The sequence below is a fragment of the Sciurus carolinensis genome, chromosome 12, assembly GCF_902686445.1.
Source record: "Sciurus carolinensis chromosome 12, mSciCar1.2, whole genome shotgun sequence".
Taxonomy (NCBI): domain Eukaryota; kingdom Metazoa; phylum Chordata; class Mammalia; order Rodentia; family Sciuridae; genus Sciurus; species Sciurus carolinensis.
The window spans coordinates 59,446,249-59,468,304 of NC_062224.1; the positions used below are offsets into that span (position 1 = coordinate 59,446,249).

The following is a 22,056-nucleotide window of genomic DNA, read 5'->3' on the forward strand; positions in this document are numbered from 1 at the left end:
GCTGTCCATAGATGTCTCTGTATAGGAAATGGATACTGTTGGAGTTCCCTGCTGTCTTGGCAGAGTCAAAGGGAGGTAGGTGACTTTCTGGGTCAATAATGCCATTTAGGATGAACCCCCATGCTGACACACGCTGTAGCTCTCAGAGTCATTCTTCAGTGGGGAGTGAAAGGTCAACAGCTCACGGTTTGCAATTTGCAACACGGAGGCGACCTCAGCAAGAGCCAAATGTCTTTTGTTCTGATTCTGTGGTCAAGATCATAACCAAATTTAAGATTGACTGTTTCTTTGGGGACAGGATTCTCATATGAGTGCAAAAATTTAAGGGTGATTGGAGGACATGAATCTTATATCAGGTTAAAATATATGGACGGTATTATTTCTGTGTCGTCTGTGAGAAGCAGCTGTTGCTGCACACATGTGGGATGTGGGATTGTCACATACATGGAGGACCCCACGGGTACACACGCACACATGTGTCAGCACCTGTGCAAACACACGTGTGCACCCTCTCCCCTCAGCCTTGCTCCTTTTGCTGCCACCCTGTATTTCATGTACCATGGTCCCTGCCACTCCCAGAGGGATTCGATGCGGCGTTTTGAAAGTAATAGATACCATTATATAGCGAGCCCCCCCCCACCCCATGTACATGAGCTGGAGAGCTGAAGTCAGGTTTTAATCAGAACCAAACCAAAAACAGTCCTGTGGTGGAAACCTAGTCCCCCATGTTTGTGATTAGGACCGCCCAGTGAGTTTTCAGCTGCTTGTAGACTCTGAGGACGGCACATACACAGGATCCTGATCATGAACCCTTTCCATGAGAGTTTAGGTTTTTCAAATATGTTGGTTGGATATTTTGAGGTTTCAAAACCTGAGTTTTCTCAGGAAGAATTACATCTTTGATAGTATCGCCAGAGAAGAAATAAATTAGGAGCAGTCTACAAAGCAGTGGCAAACCATAGTTCTTTAAAAATGAAGCTCTTGACTCCCAGTTGTGCAGTGAGGCTGCAGTTTGCAGGAGATTTGCTGTCCGGGGAGGTTTTTAAATATGGACTGCAGGGAGGGGGCTGTGAGAACAGCCTGTGGGGAGTTGGAAGCAGAGAAATGGAACCAGAAGGGTTCAGACTGCAGAATGAAAACAGCCCCAGGTTCTGATCTTGGCTACACCACTGAGCGCTACCTATTTTCCCTGTGGAGGTGACAAGCTCTGACCCTCATTTTCTTCCCTAATGAAATGGCTCCGTAGCCCACTCTCTGCCCTGTCCTGTGGGATGCACACCTGGCCTTGCAGCCAGAGGCCAGGTGTTGGAATCACTGGAGAAGGGTCAAGAGACCTCAGGGGACCTTCGCCATTTCCTTTGGAAATAGATTACTCAAGGCTTTCAGGCAGATATTTGCATACAGAATAATGCTTTTATTATAACTAGCAGCAAAAGCAGGCCCCTCTTGAATAGATTGCCCTTGAAATGTGGGGAGCCCCTCTGACTGGTAAAAAATTCAGAAGCCAAGAGAAGCATGAGTGCTAAGTCATGGAACAAAAACTTCTGGGATCCCCTAAGGGATCCCATGGAATTCTACTCCCGAGAACCAGCTAAGGGAGGCAGAGGAATCAAGGGCCCTGGGTGGGTGAGAGCTCACTCCTACCATAGGATCAGGGTGGAAGCCAGTGGGCCCAGGCTCTTTCCTTCAGAAGCACATTGGGAGTGACCTGCTCCCTAGAACCTCCAGGCCCAGACCTGGCACCCCACTTCTCGCCCATGAACAGGTGAACAAAGACCTCCTTCGTTCCTTCTTGTCCCCTCTGAGGCCCTCTTTGACCTAAAGATTTGGCTAAAAGTATGTTCTGGGAGCCTCTCCACTACCAAGTTATGAATAGATAGTACTTCTACATACATGTCTGTTTTGGAGAGAGGGAACACGTGTTTTGGGCTGAGTACAAGTTTCTCTGTCTAGCCTTTTTTTGCAATCTCATAAAGTCAGACACTAGGCAAAGTTTACTTTCTATAATCCCTCAAATCTGTCTGGTCCTCCAGTTATTCAGTAAACATCAGTACTGAGGTCAGATGGTATAAAAGGAAGGAGAACAAAACAAAAGGAATGGAATCAGAGGCCTGTATTTCCGTTTGGTTGAATGGGCCTCAAATTGTTTGTCTCCTCTGAGTCTCTTTTTTTCTCATCTGTAAAATGGGAAGAGCAGCTGACCTGTCTACAAACTTTGTACTGACTGTTTCCAATGGAGGAATGGGGAAGTGGTTATTGGCAGCTAAGGGGTGGACAAATGAAAGGGCATCTCTTTATGGTGATGTGTTTGTCATAAATACAGATCTTTATCCTTAACATACATACATGCCAGGAGCAAGCTGTCACAGTTTCAGAGAACCACAGAAAGAATTTGGTTCAGAGCGGTTATTGTGTTACTTTGATTCATAGGATGATTACAGCCTGTGATATGGTCATAGGGTTAGTGTTCAAGGTTGAGTGAGAATAGAGTTTTTGTTAACAAGTATCTTGGTAACAAGCATGACAATATCTTGGTAAAAAGTTATCTATCAAAACCCAGCACTCAGCATCCCAAGAAATGTGTGAAGGATGATAGCTTATTTGCCAACAAAGCTCCTTCTCTCATGTCATGATTGTCTGGAACTGATATGATGTTAATTGTTAAATTAAAGCATCTGTAGCTGCTTCTGTTGAGAGCAAGCCTAGCTCCTCTCCTCTGTTTTTCAGTTGCAAAGATGAGTTAAACAGAGGTAATAGATGTTGCTTTTGGCCAACTGTCCCGTAGTCTACATTAGGGCAAGGTATTGACTTCCAGGAAATTGTACACAACTCATAAGAGGAAAAAAAAAAAAAAAAAAGAAAGAAGTAAATGTCGAAGATATCAGAGATGCCTAGAAATGGTTGCACCTTCACCTGCCATGGTGTCTGGCACAGACTAAGTACCCAATATGTGGTCGTTCACGTGAATGAATGAACACCTGAAATGACTGGGGTTTGTAGCTCCGTGGTAGAGCACTTGCCTAGCATGTGCGGAAAAGGTGGGGGAGGGGCAGCACTTGATCCCTGAACTATCACATAGTAGAACCAATATGCTACACTTTGCCAGTAATGGAATTGTGGAAAAAATATTGTCATACCCTAATAGTCCAACAAAATAGAAAAAAATCTTTTTTTTTTTTTTTTTTTTTTTTTTTTTTTTTAAATTTGTAGTGTTGAGTTTGGAGCCCAGAGCCTCATGCTTGCTAGGCAAGTGTTCTTTTATGCTCTCTGCCCCCAGCAAAGCAATGAAATTAAAAAAAAAAAAAAAAGTATTCTTATTTAAAAGAAGATTTAATTAAATAAATGTGAACAATAGAAAATATCAATAGCTTAGAGTTACACCACAAACGTGTTTTGAATATCTTTGTATGCCAGGCATTGTGTCGACCTCAGGATGCAGTAGTGGGCAAACCAACTCTAGGCCTATGATGCTGCAAAGTTGGAAAAAATGACTTATTACTAGATGCATAGTGTAAACCAAGGTACAGACACTGAAAGAAAAGTTGAAGTGTCCCAGAGAACAAAAGCATGTGCAAAGATCCTGGGGCAGGAGGACTAAGAGGTATATTTGAGGACCTTGGGGGAGGCCAGGGTCCTTGAATGCAGACTGAGGGGGAGATAAATTAGCAGGTGCTGTCGCCAAACATTGTGTATTATTTGTGAAAGTTTGTAATCCCAGATGAGGATACTACATGTAAGTACAAAAGAGAACATGAAATTTTGGGTGATAAGAGTCTGTAGGAGTCGGCATTTTCAGGATGTGCCATCTCTGCATTGTGAGACAAGCAGAATAAAATTTATAGAGATCACTCAAAATAAACTACACAATGAACTCAACCTGACTCCTGTGGGGAGCGGTGTGAGGCACAGTGCACAGAAAAGGGTAAGAATGCGATTCCGGCTGTGTCTGGAAGGGGCAGGATGGCTCATGTGACTCTTATATTGGAAGCTGTCATCTGAGTCACACATCTGAGTTTGATGCACAATGACATGGGAGGCAAGTCAATCAGCAAATGAGTGCATTGTGCCCTTTTTGACACCTTGTGTACTTTGGAGGGGCCTCTCACCCAGTCTTCTGTTTGTGTTGTTCCCTTTGCATTACTGTATTTCTGATCCCAGGTTTGGAGAGAAGGGGATAGAATTCTTCAGCCTCAATGCGTACCCACTGTCCTCGAGGGTGCCCTGTAAACTGCTAGGCCCTGTGTGGTGACTGGCAAGGCGCCTCACACAGAGGCACAGGCTGAGTTTCAGTTTCAAGTTTATGTGTTTGGCTTCTTTTAGAAAATATCTTCCAAGATAAAAAAGAATGTTAATATTTGTTAACGATGGTAGTGGATACACATGTATATGTTCTGTTATCATTTGACTTTTTTCCTATATGCTATTTTTTTAAAATAGAAGGAAGGAGAAAATATTTATATTTTACACTGGAAAGAGTGGGGACAGCTAGAAGGGAGGAGGGGGGAGCCATGGCAAGCTTTGGCAGCTCACTCCTCTGGTCCTCAGATACCTGAAGAGAAGAATTTGGAAGACGATGATCTTAGCGATCCATGGTAACCCTTGGGCATGCCTTTATGCTAACGTCTAAATGCATTCAATTACTGAATAATTCTACTTGTGGACTTGGGAATCCAGTGTCCCATGCCCACAAATTCCCAATTTTTTAAAAGCCCCAATCTTGCTGAGCACAAGATAACCAGTTTCCTCTCTCTTGAGGAAATTTGTGCATTAAAATTCATTTGCCAAGCGGCATTTTTGAAAACCATGATCCCACAGGATGTTCATATCCATCCTGGGGCAGGCTCTGGTGTCTGGAACCAACCAGAAGCCCGTGCCTCTGTGAGGTGCCTTCCCATTCCCCACACACCTGCTGGCTTCTCTCTGGGTTGGTTGGGCACCTTTAAGGACAATCGATACATGTGAAGCTAAAGAATTCCATTTTTTTCTTCCCATACTTCAGATTAGAAATACAGAAATACAATAATGGGAAGGAAATGACACAAGCGACAGACTGGATGAGTGCACCCACTGAAGTGCACAAGGTGTCACAAATTGCACAGCACACTCATTTGTTGGCTTACTGACTTTTTTCAAATATCATTGCGTGTCAAAATCAGATGTGTGCCTTAGATTGTAGCTGGGTTTTGTTTGTTTGTTTTGTTTTTGTTTTCTTGGTACCAGGCACTTAACAACTCACCCACATCCCCAGCCCTTTTGATTTGATTTTTGAGACAGGATCTAGCTAAGTTGCTGAGGCTGACTTTGAACTTGCAATCCTCCTGCCTCGGCCTCCTGAGCCCTGGAGGATAACATGCATGTACCACCAAGGTTTTTTGCCTGTACTGGCAATGGAACCCAGGAGCTTGCATGTGCTAGACTGTGCTCTACCCCTGACCCCATACCCAAGCCCAAATTATTCCTCTTTGAGGAAAAAACTGGTGCCGTGAGTTTGAGGATTTGTTTTGGATGGCCATTATTAGGATGGCGTCCTGTACCGCCTGTCTTCATAAATACTAAAAAATGTGGATAATAGTGTGCAAAACCATGTATCCTCAGCTGCCCCCTTTGACCAGCCTCTTTCCTCTGGGGGTATTGGCAGGAAGGTAGTCTTCCCATCACAGGCAGCAGAGGAAGTGCAGGAGAGGTGACATGGGCCCTCTGTGGAGCCAGCAGCCTTTGCTGAGTGCAGGGAATGTCCTCCAGACCACCAGTTGCCTTTGTTGCCTCCTCTCCAGTTTCTCTTACTTGGGTCAAGTTTCCTTCCAATGCACTGAATGAATGGGAATAAGAAAGTGTGCACTGGCAGAACTTCAGCTGACTAATGCCAAGACTTTCCAAGTAAGAGCAGGAATTAAGCAGAGCAAGTTTTGAGTCAATGGGACTCAGAGTAAATGGCCATTCTGCTAATAATGAAAAGTACAAATGTTTTTATGTTCCAAGGTTAACCAATGGGATTCTTTTGCTGCCCTACTGGCCTGCTCAGTTACAGAGTGGAAACTGTTTCTGATCTTTGCTTTATTGCACTTGTATTTTCTAAGTGATTAGGAGCATTTTCCACTTAGTATATAAGGGTTGGAGTGGGCTAAAGATTTTTTTTTTAAACAGAAGTTTCCTTTTACTTTTAAACTAACATTTTTCTCATTTTGCAAGTAGACTGACGTTTTAAAGAACAGGTTTTTCAAATAGCACATTTCGACTTTGCCTCTGTAATTATCACATTTGTCATGAGATTAGCACTTTCCAACCGTATACTTCTATACCAGATTCTCATTTCGCCCAGAAGTGTGGGTCTTCGTAGCATATGATGAGAATTTAGACAGAATGGACTATTCTCTAGGACTTCTGTTATAAACACAATCATTACAAAGAAAATGGAAGCCATTTATTTTAATGAACCAGAAATCTAAACCCTCCATAAAGACCTTTGGTAATTCTTGGTAACTGTGTTTATTTTTATTTGCTCTCAAATTCACCTGTTTTGTCAACTTCCCAGAGCAGACCACAAACACTGCCACCATAAACTATTTTGCTTAATTCCTTGGGTTCTTCATACACAGTCTTATTTTTCCCTTAATCAGACTATGCCTTTAACCCAGTCTTCCATTTGAGAGTGTCTGGGGCCATTTGAGGTTAGAAACCAGCATTAGTTGATGGTACCATTCTGGTCTTGGGCTGCAAAGAGCATGTGCATAATGGTTTACGCTGCAAATGTGGGAGATACGGACATAATGAAACTTGCAATGTCAGGGGGTTATTTTATTCCATTATTTTAAATGAAAACTAGAGAGTATCCTCACTGACATGCTGGAGAATTATAGAAGCCCTCAGTACCCATATGTTACTGAATGGAGGTGGGATGTGAACCCATTCCCACTTGCCTCCCTTTCCCTTCCCCCACACCACTGGTTCCCTCACCCAAATAGAGATATGTTGGCAGTGGTCAGGAATTGCAGTGAGCCACACGCACTGAACTCCATATTCATTTTCCTTGTCAGATTTCCCAGCTGATGACAGAGACTGGCCGGGAGGGCCTGACAGAAGCAGCTCTGAACCGCTACAATGCAGACAAGCCAGCCGCCTCCTGTGTCCCCACCTCACAGGGCTCCTGTGTGGCCAGTGAGACTTCTACAGGCACCTCAGTGGCCGCTTCCTTCTTTGCAAGGTAAGAGATGCTTGGACCCTTGGTTCTTTGGCATGTGTCCAGCTGGTTGGCTTCTATGTGGACCAGTTCAGCTAAAAGAATTAGTTTGGGGTCATCCTTTGACCTTACTCATTAAGATGGAACTTCTCGACCTTGGCATGATTGACATCTCAGATCAGAAGACTGTTCATGGTAGGGATTGTCCTGTGCATGGAGGATGTTCGGCAGCATCCTTGATCTCTACCCACCAGGTAGCTCTCCTGCCATTATGATGACCAAACATGTCTCCAGACATTTTCAGATGTGCCCTGCCGTAAGAATGTGTGGCTCTAAAGATGATCCTTCTTGGGTTGAGGACTTGTATAGGTTCGATCCTGTGGCTGATCTTTCCAGATTGGTCTGCCCATTACAGAAAATGATTGCCTAAAAATTGACTATTAGATAGATGGTCTTTTTTTTTTTTTTTTTTTTTTCTTGACACACTGGATCAAATACTATCCTGCTAATCTTGGAAACTTAAAAACATGAGAAGCAAAAAAGGAAGGTATTTTAACAATGTTTTCTGCCTAATTTTAGCAACATGGCAGAGACAGGACCGGAGACAAAGGACAGCTGAGTGGGAAGGAACTTTGGTGATTGTCTAATTCAATCTCCTTATTTTATGAATGAGTAAACTGAGGACCAGAAAGTTCAACCATCAGTTAATTTATAGTAAATCTAGAAATAGAAACCAGATTCCTCTACTCTTTTCTCTATGGCTCATTCTTTATTTGATATTTGAAATTTAACCTTAGAAAAATGTCTCTACTGAATATTTGCAAGCTCCTGAGTAAGCAGGATGTAAAATTAAAAGCACCAGATAAGAAGTTAGAAGACCCCAGTTCTGCCTCAGTTTCCTCATCTATAAAATGAGGATAACACCTACTCTGCGGGGTTGCTATGGGGATTAAAATGAGACAATTGTAAAGTACTTCTATTAATTCAATATGGACTTAGGCAGTATGTTGGCAAGAAGGAATATTGTGGGCTGGGGAGATAGCTCAGCTGGTACAGTGCTTGCCTCACAAGCACAAGGCCCTGAGTTCGATCCCCAGTACTGCAAAAAAAAAAAAAAAAAAAAAAAAAAGAAGGAATATTGTGTGGCTGTTCTTATCCTTATGAAAGATGTCATCCAAGACAAAAATATGAGGAAGGGGCTCTGATGAGGAAAGGAGCAAGTGACTGGGGGAACTGAGGACTAATGTCCTGAATTAAGGCCCCATAAAAGTGGTGCATGGTGCATATGAACTTGGAGGGGCTCATTGTGCTTTGGTGCCAGAGTTATTGTTCTCTGAATTTGGGCCAACTTGAATGTGTGGGAAGTAACAGGAAATATATATGTATATATATTTACTGGCCGCCCAACAGTGGGGGCATTGTTTGCTATGTCTGTGTATGCCTGTCTATGCTATCCAGACCATTAAGCAGCAACCCCAAGTTCCCTGGGAAGTGTTATCCATGCCACTTAGGGAATGAAGAGGTGAAACAGTTTATGAGGAAATGTCATAAACATAGAAGATCCTAGGACCAGACAGATTATGCAAGTGTCCAGAGGGGGCTGACCAAAGTGTTTGCCTAAGAAGTCAAGTCGTGTGGGTTTAGTCTGGAGAAGAGTAAGATTAGGGCCACCTTCTTGCTGCCCTCAGCATTCTCTTGGGTTCGTGTGTAAAAGGGGATCTGGTTGGTTGTGTAGAGCACTCGAATGAGTACACAAAGGTTGGATGGACCCTAATGATGGAAGGGAGAGAGTGCTCAGCTGGCAGGGAAGATGAACTTGCCACAATTCAGATTGCCCCAGGGGAGAGTGAAGTCCCCATCCCTGAGGCAGATCAAGGTTACCTTGAGTGATTTTTGACCCCAGTGCTTGACATTCAGTGCTCTGATTAGGAGATGGCTTCCATTGCACCTTCCTCCCCGACATTCTTTGAACTTGAAAAGCTTCAGAATCCATCCAGATAAATTTGTAGGAAATCACCTGACTCAACCAAAACAAACAAAAACAAAAACAAAAACAAAAACAAAACCAAACCAAAAAACCCAGTAGCAAGATTCAAAGCAGAAAGAAATAAGGTCAGGACTTCTGAGGGACCTTGTTTAGGGAGATAAGTGTTTAGGATCCTTCTTGTGCCAAGTAATCAGCAGTGTCTTTAGAGCCAAAGAAAAGATGTTAAAATAAGATAGGCCTGGGGGGTCTCGAGGATCTACAAATAAGCCAACTGACATCAGGGAGGGAATGACAAATCACTGGCAAAGGTAGTCTTCTATGAGACTTGCTGGTACAGCCAAGGAGGGGGTGGGGTAGGAATGGAGATGCCCAAGTGAACCCAGGATGGATGGGCCAATGATAGCAGTTGGAGGAAGCCCTCCAATAAACAAAGACCTTGAAACTCATCTCTGCAGAGTCTCAAGAACTTGAGGTATTAGCTTTCAAAGAACTGGAAAAGATCCATAGGGCTGCCTAATTCCTTATTATTTTCTTTATTGTGGATACTGATAGCACTTGGAGTTTAATGGTATAAGCATTGAAAGCTTATGGTTTATGTCCAAAGGGTTACAGTGCACAGTGGGGGAAAGTACCAGTGTGAAAAAGAACACGCACATGTACACACACATCTTAACCCTCCTCACCCATTTCCCCATTTTGCCCTGCCATTCTCATGGGCAATAATTCAATTTCCCCTCCTCCCAAAGCAGGAGGCAGCATATTAACCTGCCTGTCACTGATGGGTTCCTACAGCAGAAGATAAAGTGACTTATTCAAGGGTCACAGTGTCAAGAGACAGAACCAGAGATGTATCCACCTGGTTGGATCTGCAAAAGTCCGTGCAATGAGTCAAAACCAGCTCAGCTTCTATTGTCCAACAGTAAACTGAGTGCAACAGTAAAGAGCCTTTCAGTTTCAGCTAAAGTAGAATTGTGTAAGGCGATGTCACAGGCAGCTTTTGATAGAGGTGAAATGTGGATTCGTTGCTGGTGTCAAGATTGGCAATGCTTTAGTGGTTATGATTTTTATTTGGAAGAACAGGAGTCTCTGTTCTCAGAGGGATTTGGGGACCAAGTTAGTTCCTACCCCTCCAATCTGTGCTCACCATGTGTCAACTCTTCCCGCTTGGTTGAGTGACAGAGATGCAACCCTCTGAATCTACTGAGCCCTGGAACTCCCTGTAGCTCCAAGTCAGGACACAGAGGGTGACCTGCTTACAGGAGGCTATGCTGGGGGTTATGTCATTTTATACCAGAGGGATACCATTTGCCAAATTTGTGGCCAATGTGAATGATGCTCTTGAGTACTCAGTATTCATCACTCACCATTAACTAAACTCCTGATATGCACAATCCTCCTTCATCCCAGAATAACCCTGTGGGATAGATCCTATTATGCTCTCTGTATTATGGCTAAAGAAAGTGGGATGTGGAGTTGATGCTACTATGTTAGCATCTGTCACTATAACAAATACCTGAGATAATCAACTTACAAAGAGAAAACATTTATTTTGGCTCACGGTTTTGGAGCTTCCAATCCATGATCCATTGACCTCATGGCTTCAGGCCTGTGGCAGCAAATCTGGGGGGAAGTATGTGGCAGAGCAAAATCACTCACCTTATGGGTAAGGAGCAGGAGAGTCAGGAGGAGGCTGGGGTCCTCTGTCACTTTTGAGGACATGACCCAGTGACCTGAAGACTTCCCAGCAGCACCACTCTGGAAGCAAACCTGTAATGTATGACCTTTGGGGGACATTTAAGACCCAAAATGTAGCGGTTACTGACCCCAAACACTCAGCCAGGAAGTGGCAGAATAAGGAATCCATCTCATTTCCTCTCGTGTAAGAGCCCAGGTTCCTATTCTCTGTGCTCAATAGGCACAGCAAGACACTACATTCTAGGATTTTTTCCTGCCATCTTCATGAACTGATGATCATGCTTATCAAAAACTTTTGAAATCAGTGGAGCCTTTAATTTGCTTCAAAAGACAAGTAGAACACAACAATGAAAAAGATTTTTTGAGGATTACACTTTTCTGTGTATGTGTGTGTGTGTGTTTGTGTGAGAGAGCGAGCATGCTGAGGATTGAACCCGTGGATATTTTCCCACCTAACTACATCCTGAGATTCTCTACCTTTTTGTTTGTTTGTTTGTTTGTTTTTAAATTAGAGATAGGATCTCATTAAGTTGTCAAACATAGCCTCAAACTTGCAATCCTCCTGCTTCACCCTCCCAAGTCACTAGGGTCACAGATGAGTGCACTTGACCTTGCCTGCCTTTCTTTTTAAATGTTTACTTTTCAGAAATACAGGTGGAGCTCCAGGTGGACCTTGTTGCATCTCAGATTCAATATCTAAGAATTCCAATTATGATTAGCAATGATGCTTTTGGATAGTGTTGTTCCCAGTGTTATCTGGGGACCAGTGCTGGTTCACACACTGCTGCCTGTCAGTGTTAAGTATAGATATTGAGAAGAAGCATTTAGAAGCTTCTACAGTGAGTTGACAGAGTAACTTTCAGTCTAGTGTCTACCTCCATGCATTTGTGCTGCTATTACAAACTGCCTAAGACAAACTACAAAGAACATAAATTCGTTTCTTACAGTCCTGGAGGTCAGGAAGCCCAAGAACAAGGCGCCAGCACTGGTGTCTGGTGAGGACTGCTCTCTACTTCCAAGATGGCACTTTGCTGCTGGTCCTCATATGGTGGTAGGTAGAAGGGACCACCTCTCCCTGAAGCCTGTTTTATAGGGGCATCAAATCAATTCATGAAGGCACCACCCTTATAGTCAACTCACCTTCTGAAGGCCCGACCTCTTAATACCAGCACAATGGGGATCAAGTTTCAAGAAAAATTTTAGAGGGACCCATTCAAACCATAGCATCTGTTGATTCTAAGTATCTGTTGAAATCTATTTTTACACAGTCTGATGACTCCAGATTATTCACTACCTTCAACTCATTTTATTGTCCTTTTATTCTCTCTTTCTTCCTTCTGAACAGGGTTATTTGTATTTAGTGACTTTCTTGGCGATTCTGACCTTCACACAAGATTTTACAGGTGTTTTGTATATAACAAGAAACAACAACAACAACAAAAAAGTGGCCCTTACCACTGATACTTGGAGAAGCAGTGCTTTACAGAATGATAGAGCCCAAAACACCTCTTCTGTCCTTTTTTTTTTGCCTCTCCTGCCAGAATTTCTTTCTTTCCTTTCTTTCTTTTCTTTCTTTTCTTTTTTTTTTTTTTTTTTTTTTTTTTTTTGGTAAGTGATCAGTATCCTGGTACTTCAGAGTTTCAGTAACTTGTTTTTGGAAAAAAACACTTTGTTTTTCCAAAAAAAAAAAAAAAAAAAAAAATCGTGACAGTGGACTTAAAGCAGAAATTGGCACCACGTTGATCCTTAAGTCGGTTAGCAAGTATGTGCTGGCTTTGGGCAGAGAGAACATTTTGAATGTGGAAATCTCCTTTGCATAATTCTTACAGTAATGTGAAATGGTGAGATAGGGTATGATTAAACTTTCCCATGTGTTGACTGTTCATTTTGGATAAAGATTTTACTTAATTATGTACTTTGCCTTATGAATACAAAGCTCACAAAATCCAATTAAAACCCTGGGGTGAAACCAAGAATCTGTTCTTGGAGGTTCTGACCTTTATATAACTTTTTACTGTCGATCAAAAATTCATCTGTCCTGGTCTGGAATTTTCTGGATATATTTTTTTGTTCACCTCCATATAGCCTCGCCCTCTGCTTTCTCTTTCTCATTCGCCATTCTGGCCCATATTTCCTCCCACCAACAACTCCAATTCCTTGCCTTTGACCCAAACTCATTCTTTTCTTAGGAATGTTATTATGCTTCTGCCCATCTCAATGTCTCATGTAATTTCTTCAATCTTGAACTTTAAATGGCTCCTTGTACTATCTAACAGCTTTCCCCAAGTCTCTGCCGCATGTCCCTGATTGTTTTATGACTGACTTATCCAGTATCCCCTTGAGGCCAGAGATTGCTATGGCATTAATACCAGGAGCAGCCAGGGTCCCAGGGTCAGGGGCTAAACTGAACAGAGAAGGCTGACTCTTGGGCACTGCTCGTAGGACCCCATTGCCCTTCTTGTCAGCACCTTCATGGGGCCTGCTCTTTGTGCTACACATACACATACGACGATTGCTGTTATTACTACTATTTCCACATTCTTGCTGACAGCCAACTCAAATTGCGTCTTGCTGCATTGGTTACAGCAAATGCTTTTCATATCTAATCTTGTGTAGCCAGGACTTTCTTTAGTCTCTGGGCATTAACACATAACAGTGGTACTTGGTTATGTGCTAGGAGTTTATTAAGTCAAAGAAGGATGAGAAGGAGTGTGGAACTGCTCTTGGTTGGTTCCTCTGTTCTTCTGTCAGGGACAGTTCCCTTTAGGGATGCCTGCATCTTCCCATTAGAAATACATCAATGGCCGTTACCAGAGAAAAACTACCTTAACGGCACAATTGGTCTCAGGTGACGTCGAAGAAGAAAAATGGAGCTGGGTGCACAAGATTCATCTCTTCCTTGCCAGTTCACTCTGGAGAGATGGCGTAGCTTCTGACTCCAGTTCCACAGGCAGACTGGGGTAGTTAATCTCTGGCAGCATTGTGTTCATTGTGATAGAATTCTGCCCTCACTGAAAAACAAAAAATCAGAAAACACCTAAGAATTTTTAGGAGCTCATGTTGTGGAGCTTCTCTGAATTATTATTTTTCCAGTTGTTTTATTTCAGTTGAAGCGTATCACACCAACCCTGCTTCCTCACTCTTGCCTGGGTCTCATTATGACTTGCTGTCTATCCTTCTCCGCTCTTCCCCCCTTATACTTCCCACTCCTTCACTTCAGCTCTGTCTGCCTCTTCAGTGCTCCTTATGGTAGCGGCGCTACTGTTGAGACCCTGTGGTCAAGGCTGATGTGCATGAACGTGCTGTTTGCTTATGGAACTGGCCCCTGATTGTAGGGGTGAGCAGGTCGGCTTAAATGCAGCCAACATTTTGCTGGCCCAGCTGAGCAGCCTCTCATGGAGTTACCCAGCCCCTATCCAAAGGGAGCATCTTTTTCTTAATTGCACACAGGTATAGTCTGGGCTCATGTTCTCCAGTATTTTTGCCTCCCCAAGTAGTGAAGCAACGTTGGAGCAGAGATACTTGAAGGCCTATACTGGAAACCAAACCCCTACCCTATGGGTTTCTTGTTTATTTATTCCTGGCAAGTTGTAGCTTTACTTTTCTTAGAAAAAAAACTCTATGGACTTCTTGGAAAAGAAAATACTGTTGCTCATGTATATTGCTAAAGTGAATTTTTAGGAATCATAATTATATGAATATAGTTTCACTTTAACTCCCTCCTGTTGCAATATGAGAGGAAAACATTAAAAAGGAACCAAGGGTATATTTAGTGCCATCAGATTTCAAAGGCCCCAGGAAACAGTTTCAGGTGTTTCCTGCATGAAGAAGTACATCCTTGATTGCTTATGAGAGACAGCAAATAAAAAGTGGCCGTGATTTGGTGTCTTTACTGTTATCCTTTGTGTTAAAACAGGTCCCTTAAAACATTTCAACTAGTTAATCCTAGCATCCCATACACAAGACCAGTAACCTCCAGGACTGCTCCATGTTGCCATGTGCAGACCCTAAGAGAAGTGACATCCGGGCTTGGCACACACCCTGAGTTGGAGATCTGCGATAAAGAAAACAGCCAGTGTGTGCAGCCCCCTTCCAGTCTCCCACTGCAGGCAATGTGTAAAATGGGGCATTTTCCTATTAAACAAGTTCTTTGTCTGACTGCCAGCTGGTTGGGGTGTTGGCGATCAGCTCACAACATCTGGGAATTATTTGCACAGTTTGCCTAGGTCGAAAATCCAATTCAGGTCTAGGGATGTTTGAAGGCAAAGCAGTTTCAGGGAGCCCAAGGAATCCCAGTGATTCTTGTCAAGCACTCGTGCATTAGACGTTCTAGTTCTTACTGCACAGTTTGAATTTTTTTTTTTTTAATTTTCACTGATGTTGGGGTGGGATAGAGGAAAAGGATATTGGATTAAAAAAAAAAAAAGATGGAATAGTCCTTGGTTGAATTTGTAGCCTGACCTCTATGGCAAGTCACTTAATCTCTTGAAGCTTTTAGTTTCTTCTGTTAAATGGGGATCATCATATCTACTTTACAGGATTATTGTGAGGATTAAGTGAATATGTGATAGCACTTTGTAAACTTCCTCTAAATCCTAGGGATGATGTTAAGATGGCACTTGCTATAAAAAGGATGAAGTTCTGCCCTCCTTCATGGGAAATTTGGTGAGTTCTTAACATTGTCTTCTTAGTAGACAACTTGGTCGTGCGCACATGGACAGCATGTTTACATGGTACTTTGTGATCCTGCTTAATGACTACCCAGCCTTCTGAGGCATTTGGAAAGATCTGGCATCATGCCTCAGAGAGGAAACTACCTACGCAGGGGCCTGAGGACTAGTTAGCCCTTAAAACCTCCTAGTGGGAACCAGATGCCTTTGGTGACCAAGAACATCAAAGACACACCCAGAGAGAAATGCACCCTCAGGGGCTGCATGCTCGTGGCTTCCAGTTAGTTGACTGCGTTCCTCCGAATTTTTTGTAGGTGTTTCATTTTTTACTTTTATAGCCCTAGAAAACTGGTCTTTAATAATAAGAAAGAGAAGGAAGGTAAAAAGGAAGGGAGGGAGGAGCAGTGAAGAACTTGCTTACCATACAGCTCGGTTGTGACTTAAGTGGGAAGTGGAATTGTCTGGATGCCTACAGTGAAAATTAACCAACGTATTAAAAAATCAAAGTAAAGGGAAGAATATCCTCTTCCTTTGTAACACCCTCATGGCTTGATCTGGGGCCTGAAAAGGGGGGATGGGTTGACCTGAAGTAGATTCAGGAAAAGCAGAGGAGAGAACTGCATACTGAAGGAGAGGACAGGTAGATGTGGGGAGGATGCACTTTTACCGAGTAAATCTTTCTAGAATATTTCCTGGTCTGTGCTTCTACCAATACACTATTGCAATACATCTGTGCTTTGTTTCCTTTCTTCAGTATTTATACTCATTTAAAAAAACATAATAATCTACATTTGTTGAGATTTTCCTATGGCATGCACCATCCTGAGTTGTTTATACACATTTAATCTCCAAAAGTTCCCATACATTGGTCCTGTTATTATCCCATCATTTATACGCAAAAATGGAAGCACAGAGAGGTGAAGTGACTTGACTAATGTGAGCTCCAAACCATAGGGACATTTGTCTCTTTGTTCTTGGCTGAAACACCTGTCCCTAAAAGAGCGCTCAGGACAGATTGGTTGAATGAGTAAAGGAAGGCTCTTAGCCACTGTGTGCCCCTGCCTCCTAACTCAAGGTAGCTTGAGATGCGTGGGTGGTCATGAAGTACATCGTCCCAATGCCAAGGGAAGAATGGATGCAAAGCTCACCACAGAAACTGTAGTGGGGAAAGATTTTGACCAATCACTATTTTTATAATTTTGTGAGTTACTAAAAATTTGCTTCTGACCTCACTTAGTAAAAGCTTAAAAAGGCTTTTAAGTGATTTACAAGATTCTGTGTGTAATATGCCCCCTCCCTCTTCCTCTACTGCTCTCCCTCTCACATACTCTGCAGATGACCTCCTTGCTTCCCCTCAGAAAGTGCCAGAACCATCCCTTCTCTTGGGTCTTGCTCTTTCCCACTGCCCTTCCCCAGATGCCTATTTGACTCAGTCCACCTTTCCTTCAGATTTCTGCTCAAATGCCATTTTCTTCCCTGACCTCTGTATTTAAAATTGCAACTATCCTGTCAATGCATCCCACCACATGATACCTACTATATTATAATTATTTGTGGAATGAAAATGAATGAATGAATTGCAGACAAAAGGGAGATAGGTGGCTAGGTCTCCAGATTGTTCCCTACCAAGGACTTCTTTGAGAAGCTTGCATGTTTTCCCATTCAGTTCAAGCTACATGCTCTCATTCTCTTAGCTCTGGGATGTTATGTGCAGCGGGTGATAGCATCATGATGAAGCATGAAAAAAAGTCTTATTGGGGAAACAGAGTTTCTTAAAGTGTAAGTACTTAGTTGTCTCTTCAAGAGAAGGATTTATAAGGGATGGGACAAGCGATGCTGCCTGGGACAGGACACCAAAGAAAGAGTTAAAACAGAGAAGAGAATTATTAGTTACAAGACTAGCACAAACAAAGTAGGGCTCTCCATCTTTCCCCTGTCTTGTTGAAAACCTGTCTTTTCCTCCCTTGAATAAACCTCTCTGCTTTCTGTCCTTCTGCTTTGATTTATTATTTTAATTCTATAGCTGTCTTAGTGAAGTATGTAAAGCATTTGGGGATAAAGTCATGTGGAAGACATTATAGAAACTAAAGATGTATTATATTATGTGGTGTTGGGGAGAGGTTCAGTATGCTGATGAATCATATTGTTGATGAAAACAAATCTATGCATGGCATTGTCTATTGACTGAATAAGTCAGCTCCTTGTGGAGGAGATAGGAAGAGGAATTTAAGGGATACTGTTATAATTATGTGGTTAGAAATAGGTCGAACTGAATCACAGAGAGACCTGCTTGGCATCTCTAGTTCCTATACTCACAGGTGTTGCTGAAGGTGAGATTTTTATTTTCTTCTAAAATGGAATTCTTCCATCTGATGACTAAGAAGTGTTTCTTTGCCCTCTCTCTGATTTCTATCCGATGAATGTTTCTATTACTTCTATATGATTCTGTGAGAATTGGGGCTGAGTCTAATACCCCCACCCCTCCCCTGCACTTAGCACCCTGCCTGATACAGAGAGAGAGCTCAATGAATGAATGTGGAAGGAGTGAATCAAGTGTGCTTGACATCTTAGGGCTGTCTTGCTTCTCAAAAGAATAAAATACTTAAAAGAAGCTCTGGGATTGTGCTCAAAAATAACAAAATTTGTTGTGTAGCCTCAGCATTCCCTCTCGTCATTCTAAGTACTGGCATTAGTGATAAAAGTAATTCTGATGGACAAACAAATGGAAATTTCCTCATTGTTGGTTTCGACATGGTTAAGCTCAGCAGTACACTGTTTCTGATAATCATCTATCATTTTATTTAGCGTATGCAGAAATGGTCTCAGCATCACATTGTAATCAGATGCTTTTCTTCCTGGCACCTGACATGCTTGTTCATGAAGAACACTGAAATTTGGGAAATAGAATTTCACAAGCCTAGAAATAATGGTCTGTGTCATTTTCTTGGCATCCTCCAAAACCAGAGCCTTAAGAGTCCATACTTTGTCCTTTTAAACCCTAGCAAAGGAAAGAAAGGGCCTTGGCAGTGACAAAGAAGAAAATTCTCTTGGGGACCTGTAGTGAAAAAGGATGTAATCAACACCAGGCAAGCCCTTTTGAATAAAAATGGGGGAAAAAAAAGGAAATGTAAACCATCACTCAAAATTTATTTCCAGTCTTTTAGGCACTTCAAAAAATAAATGTGGTTCATTTTTCTTAAATAAATTTCCATGTATTATCATAGCCATCTCTTTGGTGCTCAATCTAAAGTGGCAAGGTAGCATTTGTAGGGAAAACAGTGTTCTTTAACCTGGCTATAAAGAATTTTAGAGGCACTTTCTAAGGTTAAAAAAGTACTCAACCATCATAAGTTCCTCTCTATGCTACAAGTGTTTGAAATAAAAATAATACCTTGTTTCTACCCATGAGTAACTCCATGGAAAAGGTCACAAAAGAGAGCCACGGATTCCCCATGTGCCATGAAATTTGACCTGATCAGGGTCCAGCCTGGCTGCAAATCCTCCTTTCCCTCCCTGCATCTGCAGCCCCATCACACACTACTCTCTCCAAGACCCTCAGGAGCTCCTGAGATGGCTGTGGCAGATACTGATGGTCCCTCTTTCTCCCCATCCCTTTGCCAGTCATCATTCTCCTACCCAAAACCTTGTAGCTCTCAAGGTCTAGCACCTGTGACTGTACCCAGGTTTTCTTTGGCTACTGGAGCCCCCTCTACCCACCCATGAGACAGGCCAGGAGTGCCAGGTAGTTAATGCCTCTCGGAAGCATCTCCCAGGGAAGATCGACTAGAATTGGTAGCTAAACACCCCAGCTCCCTTTTCTGTCTCTGTTGGGATAATTCTGATACATGGTCTGGCCTGACTCTCAGATTTCCTAAGTAGGATTGAGCCCACATCTGTAACTTGTAAGCAGCTTCTATTGGTGTCCTTTCTTCTCCCTCTCACTTCCTGTCTGCTACCTGGAATCACCTCCCAATCAAACCTGTTAGCACTCTCATCCTCACACAGGATGCTTCTGAGGGAACCTGGTAAGATACCAACAATATAGCTCCACCCATCCATCCATCCACCCATGCACCCATCCACCCCATTCATCCATCCACCTATCCACTCCATCCATCCATCCATCATTTGGTAATTCTATACTGTTTGCCAGGTGTTGCATTAGATACCAAGGATAGCAAGAGGACAGCTCTTGCTGCCAGGGAGCTCTCAGTCTAGTGGGTCACTGCACCCATTACAGGACAGTTAGAATTTACAGAGAAGTTCAGAACAGAAAGGTTCACAAGAACACCCTGAACCTTCAGGTTGGTTAGAAATTAAAGATGGCTTCCCAGCACCCGTTATTATCAGAAATTATCTTTTCTCATTTATTTGTTTACTGGCCTAGTTCCTGTCTCCCCTTCTTGATTATGAGATCCATGGAAAGAGGCACTTGTCTAGCTTGTTTCATTCTTGCATCCTCACATCTTAGAGGGAGGCCTGGTACAGAATAAATATTTGCTGAGTGCATCTCAGAATTGTTATGGAATCTGCTGTGCAGTGTGTCAGCCTCCCCCTTCCTGCTGAACAACTAAGTTCCACAGGAAGCAGCATCTCCAGGGCACTGTGGAAATCCATGTGTGACCTGCTTCCATCATGGTCCCTGAACGCTGTGGCTGCAGGACTTCCTTCTAGATACACCATCTCTTTGGGAACTAAATACTTTTGCCCAACTGTTGTCCCTAAGGTGAGTTCTAAATACTTTTGCCCAACTGTTGTCCCTAAGGTGAGTTCTTCCCTAAAACAGAGAGAGTTTTCAATTGTAAGGCATTTTCTTCTAAACAGCTTGCCGAGATCCTTTATTTATTTTCTGTGTGTTCTGAAAACTAAATTCTTGTTTGGGAGAATCTGCTGCTGAAATACAATTTCGCTGTCTCCCACCTGCACCTACGGGATGCTCAGTGATGAGCCACTGCGGGGCTGCACAACCTGTTTTATCAACAGTGTCAGTGGAAATGGAAAGGAAAATTTGAATATAGAATCTAGACATTACCCATCAGATTCTGAGAAGTGACTGTCCACAATCATCCCCACCTGGGCCATGTGCACAGCTGATGCAAGATTGTGGGGGTTGGCAAGTCCAGAATCTGCCAGGCTGGGGCTGGGGTGTAGCTCAGTGATAGAGTGCTTGCCTAGCACGTGGGAGGCTCTGGGTTCTATCCCCAGCACCACACATAATGATAATAACAACAACAATGATAACAAAATCTGCCAGCTGGAAATTCCAACAAGCATTAATGTTGCAAAGTGGAGTCCAAACACAGTAACCAGGCAGAATTCTTTCTTCTTTGGGACACCTCTATCTTTTAACACCTTCATCTGAGTGGATGAGGCTCACCCACTCTGTGGAGGGTAGATTGCTTTTCTCAGTATGCTGATTTACATGTTAATCTCATCTATAAAATACCTTCATAGCAACATCTAGACTGGTGTTTGACCAAAAAACTAGGCACCAGTTGACATATAAAATAAACCATTCCACCTAGAATCAGTACAGAGTTCAACATGAAAAGACTCTGCATCCGATCAAGCCCATATTGAGACCTGCTGAGGTTGCTCCTAGTGCTTGGTTTCTTAGCGTTCAGGTCACTAAGGTGACTGATGCACCTGTTGGCTCTCGGGCGCACTCATCCTTTCTCCCCTCTCCAGTCTCCCATGACTTTCTTCCTCAGTGTCCCCACCAGTTGACATGTCTAACTTAATCCTTGTGTCATTTGGATAAGTTGGAGAGTCCTTTATCATTTATTCCTTAAGATGCTGAGCATTTCGTTTTAGCTTTCACACTAAAGAAATAGACACCATCAATCTTTAAGCCTCCCCTGTGGTACTGATTGCCAACCACAGCCTCAACGATCTGCAGTGGATTTACTATGTTGCATGTTCTTTATTTCCTTTAAACCTGCACATGTGAGGAACTTTGATTTATGGAGCCTGGATCCTGCTTGGTTAGGGGTTGGGGGAAGGAAAGTAAAGTGTTGTTCAAGCTGCCATAAATTTAACCATCCCCAGTATTTCTTTACACCTTCAGGAGGAAAAAAAAAAATCCCAACTTAAGTCTATTGCTCCAAGAGCTCATAAATTAAAAATAACAAGACTATTTCCTATACACCTGGAGCTTCAAAATTACAACCCGTTAATTCTGTGATGGCCCCCTTCACAAAATAGGCATTGAGGGTGACCACTCAAACGAGCTCCCACCACAGCTCCGAAAACCAAGCAGTGAGTCACCTCATGTCTTTTGATCATTGCTTTAAATAAAATATTTCAAGATAAAGGAAGTTACATGAAGCATAGAATTTAATCCCATTACCTTTTTCAGTAATTTTCCTCTCCTTGCTCTTTTCTCTCTCCCCCGCCTCATCCCTCGTTTGGATCTTTCATTTTACACAAACTCTCAACAAGTCTAACAAATCAGAAACAAAGTGCAGGGATATCTTCTTTACTTGCCACTCTGTTCTAAGTACTAAATTCCTCCCTGTCCACAAATA

At 42.7% G+C, this 22,056-nt stretch overlaps 1 protein-coding gene across 1 annotated transcript in view; it reads left to right on the plus strand.

Annotated features, from left to right (window-relative positions):
* Kif26b (kinesin family member 26B) overlaps positions 1 to 22,056 on the plus strand; it is a 500,968-nt gene that overhangs the window by 222,402 nt on the left and 256,510 nt on the right. The window contains exon 4 of the mRNA XM_047521119.1: positions 7,035 to 7,201. Coding sequence (XP_047377075.1) covers positions 7,035 to 7,201 — 167 coding nt within the window. The remainder of the gene's footprint in view (positions 1 to 7,034; positions 7,202 to 22,056) is intronic.